The sequence below is a fragment of the Bufo bufo genome, chromosome 3, assembly GCF_905171765.1.
Source record: "Bufo bufo chromosome 3, aBufBuf1.1, whole genome shotgun sequence".
Classification (NCBI taxonomy): Eukaryota; Metazoa; Chordata; class Amphibia; order Anura; family Bufonidae; genus Bufo; species Bufo bufo.
The window spans coordinates 36759527-36771742 of NC_053391.1; the positions used below are offsets into that span (position 1 = coordinate 36759527).

Genomic DNA, 12216 nt, shown 5'->3' on the forward strand with positions numbered 1-12216 from the left:
TTCTTTGGACAGATGAGTCCAAAATTGAATTATTTGGACACAACAGCAGAGGACATGTTTGGCGTAAACCAAACACAGCATTCCAAGAAAAGAACCTCATACCAACTGTGAAGCATGGAGGTGGAAGTGTCATGGTTTGGGGCTGCTTTGCTGCAGCAGGACCTGGTCAGCTCACCATCATAGAATCCACGATGAATTCTACTGTGTATCAGAAGGTGCTTGAAGAACATGTGAGACCATCAGTTAGAAAATTAAAGCTGAAGCGGAACTGGACCATGCAACATGACAATGACCCAAAACATACTAGTAAATCAACCAAAGATTGGCTGAAAAAGAAGAAATGGAGAGTCCTGGAATGGCCAAGTCAAAGTCCAGATTTGAATCCCATTGAGATGCTGTGGGGTGACTTGAAAAGGGCTGTACGTGCAAGAAACCCCTCAAACATCTCACAGCTGAAAAAGTTCTGCATTGAGGAGTGGGGTAAAATTTCCTCAGACCGATGTCGAAGACTGGTAGATGGCTACAAGAACCGTCTCACTGCAGTTATTTCAGCCAAAGGAGGTAACACTCGCTATTAGGGGCAAGGGTGTCCTATCTTTTTCCTCAGTTAGAATAGGCATTTTTGTAGAATGACATTTACAGAAGATCTTGAAAAGACTTTTCTTCAGTTTTCTTTGTTTAGTCGGATTACTTTAATCTCTCTGTATTGTTGAAACGGAGATGAAATAACCATTTATTAAAAATGTTACAAAAAACCACATGCTTTCAAAGGGTGTCCTAATTTTTTCACATGACTGTATTTTGCTTGGTGTGAATCTGGCGAGGTTCACCCTCTCCTTTTTTCCATCCCTAGGATTCTTGCTTTTTTTCAGGCCGTCCTTGAGAAAAGTCTCTGCCTGGCCTCCCTCAAAGGTCAGGTCTCGGCCTTGTCTTTTCTTTTCCAAAGGCCCTTGGCTTCTCGTTCCCAAGTTCAGACTTTCCTTCAGGGGGTGGCTTATCACATTCTTCCCTTCCGTTCTCTGGTGGAACCCTGGGATTTGAATTTGGTCCTAGATGCTCTTCAGTCCTCTCCCTTCGAGCTCTTGAAGGAGGTCTCCCTTTCTTATGTCTCCTTTTAAGGTTGCCTTTTTAGTCGCAATTGCTTCCATTCGCAGAGTCTCCGAGCTGGCGGCGCTCTCTTGTCAGTCCCCCTTTTTGGTTTTTCACCAGGACAAGGTTGTCCTGTGCCCAGTTCCCTCCTTTTTGCCCAAGGTTTCCTCCTTCCACATTAATGAGATTTGTCCTGCCTTCTTTCTGCCCCAACCCCTCTCATCCCAGAGAGTGGTCTCTCCACCGTTTGGATGTGGCTCGGGCGCTCCGGATGTATCTCCAGTTAACGGAGTACTTCCGTCGTTCTGACTCTCTCTTTGTCATCCCTGAGGGCTCACGCAAGGGTTTACGAGCCTCTAAAGCTACCATCTCCCGTTGGATCAGGTCGGCTGTCAAGGAAGCCTATATGGCGAAGGGTCATGAGCCCCCCTTCCGTTTGACCGCTCACTCCACTAGGGCTCTCAGGGCTTCATGGGCGGTCCGGCATCTAGCCTCTGCTTCCCAGGTCTGCAAGGCTGCCACCTGGGCCCCGGTTCACACCTTTTCCAGGTTTTACCATATCTGTTCCTTGGCCTCTGCTGCTGCCAGTTTGGGTTGCAAGGTTCTGCAAGCGGCTGTGCGCTAGGTTCTTCGCATGGTTGTCTCTTCCCACCCTTGGGGACTGCTTTGGGACGTCCCATGGTGCTGTGTCCCCCAATGCCATTGACGAGAAAATAGATTTTTGTACTTACCGTAAAATCCTTTTCTTGTTGGATGCATAGGGGGACACAGATCCCACCCTTGTTATTTTTTTCTTTGTTCAGGTTTTCCGGGTTCCCGGGACTCTTTTGATGATGGTCCTCCTTCTGGTTTAGGACATGTTGGATTTACTTTTTGCTCTTGGTTTTTAATGCTCATACTGCTTTAGGACCAACTGGTTAGTTTAGTGTCTGTGCAGAGGGTATAGCCCATCTGGGTGGAGCCAACACTTTTTTTTCTTTCTAGTGTCAGCCTCCTAGTGGCAGCTGGGCATATACCCATAGTGCTGTGTCCCCCAATGCATCCAACGAGAAAAGGATTTTACGGTAAGTACAAAAATCCATTTTTTTTTTTGCTTTATAAGACACACCCGATGATGAGATGCGCCCCAGGTTTTAGAGGAGGAAAATAAGAAAAATATATTTTTCATCAGACCTCATATCAGATTCTCAGATCAGACCCCCATAAATATCAGGACATTGGATCAGAACCCCATCAATCAGACCTCAGATCAGCCCTCAGTGTGAGACCCCCATCAGACCTCAGATCAGCCCTCATTGTCAGACCCCCCCAGAGTTCCTTTGCCAGACCATCAGACCTCAGATCAGAATAAAATAAAAAAACTCCTCTTACATCTCAGTCTCCGGCAGCGCTCCCATGTCTTCTCCACCCCACGCTGCACTGTCACCTGACTGCGTGCAGTATCCGCTCCTAGTGCGTGCACTACGTCCTGAAGCTGTACGGGGTCAGGACAGTACAGCACCAGCCCCAGGAAGGAAGACAAGGGAGGGTGAGCACTGGAAGCGCTCGCAGCGCTTCACTCCCCACTCCCGGCACCTAATGCATACTAGTGAGCGCTTCTATAATGGAAGCGCTCACTAGTTTTCGCTTTATAAGAAAAAAAGTGCGTCTTATAAAGCGCAAAATAAGGTAGATTATGGTCCGAATAAACTCCCACCCAGCATCTTATTTCATACTTCTTGGCTGATGGTACTCCCCAATAATGCTAAGATTTGTATTTTTACTCTTTCGGAATATGAATGTGACCTCTGGTTATCAACAGTTCGTCATGGTTACTGCTATCATCATATTGTCTGCTTTCAGGAAATATTTTGGTTTTGGGGGTGCATTTACTTTTCAAGGACTGCATTTGTAAATCCCTTTATTTTATAGGTTGCTACTTTTTTTTTTATTTTCCTTTTTTAAAACCAGATTGTTGGTCTTTCCAGTTCTGGTAATTTTATGAAGATGTGTGCATGTAAATTTAGGCCTAAGTGGCATGTATGAACTCTGAACATGTTCAAGGTTTATTTTTTTTTAGCCTATGTACACCTCTTGGGGGCATTTTTTTTTTCTTATTGCATTGTACTCATTGAGTTAAAAATAATTTTTTCAATAGGTCTTTATTAAAAATGTTGAGCTCCTTTCTCTTTACAGCCTTGAGATTCTGTAGTAGCAGGCTTTGTATTTTTACTATTTCCCATCAGGCAGATCAGCGGGCTCCTTATCTCTGATCTTCTAAACACAAATTATAGTTAAGTTCTTATCTTACTGATAAGAATGTGGCTTAACTAAAGGCTGTATTACACAGCCCGATGTGGCAGACGATTGTCGGGAGGGAAGCGTTTGCTAGCGGAGGAGCTATTATGTGCAGCGATTTCCTCCAGAGTATGGGGAATAGCGATCGTTATGCCATTGCTAGTCCCCGTATGGTTTAGTGGTTTGCCGGCAGCAGATTGTTATTAGACCCCACGATCTACTGCCTGCAAATGATAATTTTTTTAACATGTCAAAAGATTTGGATTGCCCAATGATCGAGCGTTTGTTTATTCATCGTGCAATCGGTGGCAGTATTACACTGCTAGATGATCGCTTACAAGCCTTCATGTGAACGCTCGTTAGCGATTATCTGTCAAAAACTCAGACAGCTGCACTGTCACCTGGCCATGGTCACGACAGTGATGTAAGGCCCCAGGGAGGAAGACCGTGGAGCGGTGAGTACAGGCAGTGCCCTGCTCCCCGCACCTACTGCATGCTATTCGCTTTATAAGACGCACAGCCATTTCCCCCCACTTTAGGGGGGGCAGGGGTGTGTCTTATAAAGCGAAAAATACAGGTTTTTTGGGGGGGGGAAACCACAACAATTTTGGTATTGTTTGGTAGAGTTTTGTCATGGTTTTCTCTGTGCCATCTAAATAACATAACTTTTTAGTTTGGTCTGTTCCAGATGCAGTCATACTAAATATGTGTACTTTAACTTCTGTATTTATTATAGTGTCTTATGTCTGTCAGTAATATCCTTATCGGCTCACGTCTATGGCAGACCCGCGGGCCTTTATGAGCTGCCTTGACAACCCATCAGCCCCCCATGATCACATTGTCAGAGTGCCAATGGGGTGACAGAAGAAGCTCACTTCCTATTTAATTACTTACATGCCACGGTCAATTCTGACACTGTCATCTATGGGGTCCAACAGCTAGGATCGGAGTGGTCCCTGGTTCTAGCTGTTAGGCGGGTGTGTCAGCATAATGCCGACACCAACGAGTAATAGGGTTGTCACAACCCATGTGCCTGCACCATCACTGGGACATACAGTTATGTCAGTTTGTGTGAACTTTATAGCTGCCGTGGCATAATAATAAATCACAGGGCGTTGATATTACGGTGCATGCATGGTTATCGTTGTTGTCTTACTTTATTCCAGGTTTCCGCTAACAAGTCGGTGACTCCTGACCATTTGCTGAGGATCTGTCAGGGTTTAACGTACTTCATTGACAAACAAGCTCCAGTTAATGTATCGAGAGCGAGCTCTTTACTTGGAATTGCCAATAAGCCACTATGCACAGTAAAAGGTACTGATGGGTCCGCTGCGTGAGTGTAAATGGACTGAGATCCTAGAAGTCTTTCAGTTTGCAGGTGTTCAGATTTAGCAAAAAATCCAAATGCGGTTGGGACAGAAGGAGGTGCTAGAACTTGAGGTTTTTTGCTCATAAGCCTACGATATCTACTATACAGAGGAGCCAAAATGACCCTTATTGGTTCCCTACACCTCCCTGCTGCCACCCTGATGGTCAGTGGTGAGCTTCAATCACTCAAGGAGTCTGAACCCTGCTTGGCGCCAGTTTTTACAGGGTTTCTCATCTTCTGGTGTTTGCTGCGGGCGGTGTCTCAGTCTTCAGCTGGGTTCACATCACATGTTTGTCATATGTTTAATGTATACAATAAAACGTGTTAGTTGACAGATGCCTCAGACAGACGCCATACAGTGGCATCCGACACCATAGAGTTCCAATATATGTCTAATGTATGACAGAAATGTGATGTGAACCTAGGCCTCCATGTGGCAGTCTGTCCACATCATGAAATGGCGCTCATCAGGCCTCTGTCTCAACATGCTAGCATCATTTCCCACAATATTCTTGTGTCCTTGATTGATAAGGCTTGATCCTGGCGATGGTATGTTCTCCTGCTTTTACCCTGTGCCCGACATATGCTTGTGTTCTGCTGACTACCCAAGATGGCTGCAATGCTTTTGAGCCCTTGCGCCGGCTGTCTGGACAGAGTTATGCCTGGCCGCCCTCTTTGCTGCATGTGTTTGTCTTATATGCACTTAGTTATGTTTATATTGCCTCCCAATATTTAAGGTGTTGTCCTTTCTTCTTGATATACTTTACAAGACAGGAATACAACTCTGGGCAGGGGTCTCTGGCCTACTGAAAACCCCCCTGAAAGCTGTAGCGGTGGCCATTTTGGTTTACATTGGGCTTTTTATTGTTCGTATTCCAGAGTTATTAGCAGAAATAAATAAATGGCTTTGTTGCGATCGTTCTAATCAATAAAAGTCATTGCTGGATCCTCAGAAGCCTCCGTGCCCTGGGTATCGGGGATATCTTCCAAGACATATGGGCTCCAGTCAGCCATCCATGCTCATGCAGTACAGTGATTTCCCATCGTTGTTTTTACGTTACCTTGAGTAATAAAAAGTTGCCTACGTTTCAGGCTGCAATTGTTATTCCTTCATTCGTTTTCAGACCCCCTGATATTCGGTTTACAATCTGCTCATGTGGGCGTTTGACTCCCAGTAATAAATGCTGATTGTGAGGTCTGTGTGTTCAGGATGCTGCTGGCTTTACTAGCTCTCATGTATTGCACAGATTGGTAAGGACTGCTTTATCCTTCCACAGCTTATCAGAGATCTCTTTTTACTTTTACTGATGTTGAGTAGTGTGTGATTGCCGTCCCCCTGCAAAGTCGCCCCTGGGCTCTCTGCCTTAGGCCTTGCTCACATTTCGGTGTCCGTTTGATATCAGTGGAAAAATCTGTTTCATCCATAAAGATGTCCGTGTCTGTTTTTTTGCCCTCGTGTGTCATCCATATTCCAGGGACACTGCTTAGCTGAAAATGAATTTCTAAATCTCTCTCCTACCTGTGGTCAGTGAAAAACGGATCAAACACGGATGACATCTGTGTTGTGTGCGAGATTTTCACAGACCCATAGACTTCATTAGGGCGTGTGTGGTCACATCAGGGAACAAAGTACTGCATGTCTCTGTGATTTATTTATTTTTTTTCCCCCTGATCCATGGTTAGTAAAAAAAAAAAAAGTCTGAACAAACTCATTAAAATTAACACACACTGTGAAAATAGAAATGTGTAATATAACCTTATAATATAAAAAAAAACAAAAAAACTGAAATGTGGAAAGGCGGTATCTGTGCAAGGCCTGTGTGCTTCTCCCTCTGCAAACTACTTTGTGCTTTCCTCACCTAAAGCCTGTGTGAGCTGTCCTCCTCCTTGGATGCTTTCCCTCCTCTCCCCTTCTCAGTGTTAGGGCTCATGCAAACGGCCGTAGTTCCAGTCAAAAAACTCGCACCATTCATCAATGGAGCCGCAAAAGGAGTGTGCTGTCCGCATTAGTGTGTCCATTCCGTGGCCCCGCAAAAATATAGAACCTGTACTGGGAAATTGTTAATGAAGACTATTGAGTTAGTTGCTAAACTTGCATTTATAAGTCAAATAAAAAAAAAAACACTGCAAAGGTGCCGTAGCCTTTAATAATAGAAGAAATGCATGTTCTTAAAGGGGTTGTCCACTCCAATTGTATTGCGTACCCGTCCTTGGGATAGGCCATCAGTATCTGATCTGTGGGGGTCCAACACACTGCACCCCCAGAGATGAACTTTTTTGGAGTAGATCCAGCGCCGGAACTACACAGCTCTGTGGGTTGTGCAGCAGATGGAGCTGGTTACCATTCACTTTAATGGGAGCAGAATGGACGGACCTGTGTAGTTCTGGCACTGGAGCTACTCCCGCACAGCTGATTGGAGTGAGTGCGGGGTGTCGGACTTCTGCTGATCACATGTTTGATGGCATATCCTGAGGCCAGGCCATCAACACAGTATATAAAGAGTGGACAACCCCTTTAAGGGGGAGTTCACTTGTGAAAGAAAATGAGCTGTAGCCTAATGAGCTGAGCCCCCTGCGTGAAGTGCTGGGTGACTCCATCTATTATTTGGGACAGTGCTGTTTCTCACCTCTTCCCGCCCTGTTTCTTATCAATACATTATACTCGCCAGGTTACAGAAATTCTCAGTGGAGCCACAAATCATTTGCCACTCTTCAACGAGGGAGACCCCCAGAAGTGCAATTTAACGTGAGACGACCTCCAGATGTTGGTACGTTGTGTTGGTGTGCACTTTTTGTTGGTGTGAATTGTATTTTAATTATTTTTTGTACTTTTTATAACTGGGTGTTTTTGCGTATTGCAGTGAATGTGCACCGTGGCAAACACTTAACCGGTGCTATGCGCTTCAACTCTGCTTTTCCTGTCACCATGTACCAGCAGATCAAGATGCATAAGCGGATTCTCGGCCATCTCTCTTCTGTTTACTGTGTCGCATTTGATCGCACTGGTCAAAGGATTTTCACTGTAAGTAGACGAAGTCCATGAAAAGTAAATGTGAAATGGTGTCCACAAGAACCAGATGGATCCGTCTGGCTGGAATCTATCTTGCTTTTCTCTTAGATCAGGGATCAGCAACCTTTGGCATTCCAGCTGTTGCGAAACTACAATTCTCAGCGTGCACACTTACTCGGTTGTTCTCTACCACCCCATAGAAGAAGTGAATGAAGCATGCTGGGAATCGTAGTTTAACAGCAGCTGGAGTGCCGGAGGTTGCTGATCCTTGTCTTAGATCTTTACTGTCTGTATGTTCCTGAGGCCTCCTGTCTTTGACCTGTAGAAGGGGTTGACCACAAAGGAATTTTATCATCTATCCACAGGATTGGTACTCCCACCATTCACGAGAAGGACTGGGGGTGTCCCAATTCCCCAGTCGCTATGTGAATGAATGCACGACGACTACTCTGTTCACTCTGTTGTCTGTGAGACTGCTCAGCATGTCTCAGCTATCTGTCAGTCCCATAGAAATGAATGGATTAGTGGTTACGCATGTGCCCTGCCACTCCACTTGCACAAGGGGACTGTGGGGTCAGATCACCAGCAAACATACATGTATTTTCACACATAAATTTGTGTGGTGTTTTTTTTTCATTTTTTTTTCTTTCTTTCACCTCTAAAAGAATGCCAGAAAACGCAATTTGTTGGTGTTTCTCATCTTTGTCATTAGGGTGACAGACTTTGGGTATAGCTGCTGCCACTAGGAGGTGGACGGTAAGCAGTTAATTGTTCATTCCTCCCATCCGCTATGCCCTTCCGACAAGGATTAAGCTAAATCCGTCTTAGCTGAGTGTCTGTAGGAGGCATATCTGCTTTTTTAAAATTTTTTTATTTTACTAGCCGGTCTGCAGGCAGTATGAACCCCTTGTTTTCCCATACTAAGAGGTGGGAGACCAGCGGGTCATCAAACCGCTTGCTCCTTCCCCACCTCTGGAAGGCAGAGCACGTAAGGTGGACCCCCAAATCCACCGTTTCCCGACAGCCATAGAATTACCTACGTTTTTGGACCCCCACTTTACCAGTGTAACAGCTCTCTCCAAGGGACAGCGGACTGAAGGAGGAGATCCTGCTGGTCCTGGGGACAACATTCCTGTGAAGGACAGGTGAGTATTCACAGCACTGAGTCTCTCACCTGGCCCTTGTCCTGACTAGCCGGGACCAGAGACTAGGAATACCTCATAGCCTGTTATAACTGTCTGGTCCTATTCAGTGTCTGGCCTAGCAGAGACCCCTAACATCCATACACTTAGATTCCCCCTGCTTTTCGAGCTACAGACCCAGTTTGAGACTTATCTTCCTTGCACTGAGTGGACGGCCAGAGTGAAGTCCATATTCATAGCAGTTCTGGGATCTTGCCTTCCGCTGGCCTGGATCTTCACTCCGAAGCACTGGCCTTTCAGCACTTGTGCAGCTAGTAATATAGATTGGCCAACCCCTTTAAACCCTGCCCTTCGTAGCATTCCTGTACCAGCTCCTTTAAAGCATCTTTCTCCAAGTTCACTTCTGAATGAATCGCAGCCCTCATGAGCGTCGTCTCAGCTGCGGTGCACTTAGGGCCTGTTCACGCTGAGTTTTTTGGTGCGATTACCATATCGGGATCAGCAGCAAAAAAAATGACAAAACACCAAGCAGCCTCCTATTAATTTCTGTGGGAAACACTTGATTTCATAAATCGGCACAGTATCCATTGTTTTTCAGAATCCGCCATGTGAATGAGCCCTAACTTGGGATGTCTCGCATCTGCCTCGCGGACATTTATCAAGGTTTTTGTGTCACTCACGGCTTTCCTTCACTCCAGAGGGATTGTCGCAATTTCAAATTTAGATGACATCTTAGTGAAAGCTCCCTCCAGGTCTTTCAACCTAGCCAGCCTAAAGATAGTCATGGATGCCCTTCACCAGTTCAGATATCTAATAAGCTTCCAGAAATCCAACCTGAGGCCCTCTAAACGGCTTGTATTCTTAGGGATGTGCTTCGACACCCATCTGGCAAGAGTTATCCTTGTCCAGGATAAGATAGCTCGCCTATGTTGTCTGTTCTTTTACAGTGTCCTCTCGTTTACAGTTTGTTGGTTTGCTCCTTTCTTCCGGATGTGGCTCATGTGGCTTCCCCTTACAGATGCCTCCATGGGATCTCAGCCATGTCCTAGATGTACTGCAGAGGTCTCCCTTTGAGCCTATAAAGAACATTTCTCTTTGCGTCCCATTATTTGAGGTAGCCTTTATGGTCACCATCGCATGTATCTGTAAAGTTTCAGAAGTGGCAGCCTTATCGTGTACATCTCCCTTCTTGGTGCTTCAACATAAGGTTGTCCAACTGCTTCCCTCTTTTATATCGAAGGTCGTGATGACTTTATCTTAATGAGGATAATGTCTTGCCCTCATTTTGTCCAGATCCTACCCAGGCAAAGGATCTCCATACACTGGACCTAGAGCGGGCAATACATATCTACCTCTACTCCATGGCCCCTTTTAGGAGGTAGCAGTCTTTTTTTTTTTTTCCTTGCTCGTATCATTGGGGGACACACGACCGTGGGTATAGCTGCTGCTGCCACTAGGAGGCGACACTAGGCTGAAAAGTGTTAGCTCCTCCTGTGCCGGCTATACCCCCTCCAGCCAGGAGAGAGCATATCAGTTTTTAGCCTAGTGTCGCAGGAGGCAGACCTCCCTGCTTGCAGGGAGACTTCGTTTTGTTATTTTTTATTTTCCCTTTTTAGGTAGGGAAACAGTTGCCTAGCCTCTCTGTCTACCTCGGGAGCAAGGCCTGTGTCGGATACACCCACCGCTCGACCTCCCCCAAGAAGCAAAGGTGGACCAGGGCAGCCTAGCTCCCCTGCTTCCCACCAGCCAAAGGGTCACCTGGATCCGGCAAGACCCCCCTGCCATTCCAGTCTCGTGCAAGCTGCTGAAGAGGTGACCCTGCTGGTCCTCTGAGTGGGGGTGAAGAGGATGAAGATGGGGTGAGTAATCGGGTTTGGGTGAGTATTCCCCTGCTCTATGAGCAAGCGGGCGCCTCCTGCACACTGCTCCGGGTCCCTCTGTTCTCCGGCTGACCGGAAGTGCCTCCCGGTTGGCCGCGTGCCGCAAATTTAGGCCCCTGCTTCAGGGGAGTGTAGGCCGCAACTCGGCGCCTCCCACAGTGACGTGAGGGGGCGGAGCTAGGCTTCCCGCCGCAGCTCAGAAGACTCGGCAGGACTGCAGCTACCAGCGCGGACCCAGCTTTACCTTGCAGTGCGATTCTTCAGGGACCACAGGGCCTGGGATCCCCTGCATGCTGGTAGGACGGTTACTTTCCCTCTCCAGCCTTGAGACCAGTAGTGGGCAGCCATGTCCGAACCCACAAGTGACCCCCGCATGCTAACAGCTGCCACTTATTATGCATGTGTTAAATGCAAAATTAAGTTCCCTCGCGGCCAGCTGGACTCTATATGCTCCGCATGCTGTGCGCCCACACAGGTTCTGCCCCCCCCCCCGCCTACACAGCCGCATGACCGCCCTGACCTTGTGGAACCGGACTGGGCCCGTGCCTTATCTCGGGCAGTGGAGGACCTCTCTAAAATATCCCAATCCACCCTCTTTCATGGGTCGTTTGGTTGATAAATCACCACCTGCGCAGTCCGCGCCTTTCTCAGGAAGAGCGCCTTAGCGGCAGACCTTCGCACAAATGGCCCAGAGCAGGAAGTCATTCCTCCTCTGACGCCTCAGCATCTCTCCCCCCCCCCCTTCCCCCCCCCCCCCCATAGTTCACGCTCGGACGCATTCTCCCTCCCAGGGGAAGTTTTGTCCAATGGGGAGATTGGTGACTCAGATTCGGATATGGATCCGGAACAATCTTCAAAGGTTGCTTCCATGGTGGACAGCTTAGTTTCTGCCGTCCGTGACACCTTCCAGGTGCAGGATGACTCCCCTCCACGAGCCACCAGGAAGTGTCTTTTCTCCGTTCCAGCGAAACTCCTAAAGCCTTCCCCTTGCTTGACGACTTTTCGGTTGTCATTGCCAAGGTGCGGGACCATCCAGATCGTCGCTTTACCACGTCCAAGCGGCTTGATCTGCTTTATCCCTTTCCGGCGGATTGGGTGGCTAAAATGGTCCTCTCCTCCCAAGGTGGATCCTCCGGTAGCGCGTCTCTCCAAACACACCGCCATTCCGGTAGCCGATGGCTCAGCCCTTCAGGATCCCGTGGATCGCCGTATGGAGTCTTGGGTGAAGTCCATTTTCGCATCCGCCTGGGTGGCTAAGGCGGTCTCGGAGTGGGCACTCCGGTTAAACAAAGACTTGGTGGCGGACCTCCTGCTAACTGAGCTCCAGTCCTTGGCTCTGCAGATCTCACAGGCGGGAAAATACCTCTGTGAGGCTTCCTTGGACGCGGGTGTACTTGTTGCTTGCTCATCGGCTCTCGCTGTAACCTTGAGGCGTGAACTCTGGCTTAA

The 12216-nt window shown here is 47.4% G+C and overlaps 1 protein-coding gene across 1 annotated transcript in view; it reads left to right on the forward strand.

The window, feature by feature from the left end:
• The window catches only part of BRWD1 (bromodomain and WD repeat domain containing 1), a 149604-nt gene that overhangs the window by 18803 nt on the left and 118585 nt on the right, over nt 1-12216 (forward strand). The window contains exons 5-7 of the mRNA XM_040423088.1: nt 4533-4680; nt 7405-7503; nt 7597-7757. Of these exons, the coding sequence (XP_040279022.1) occupies nt 4533-4680; nt 7405-7503; nt 7597-7757 (408 nt within the window). The remainder of the gene's footprint in view (nt 1-4532; nt 4681-7404; nt 7504-7596; nt 7758-12216) is intronic.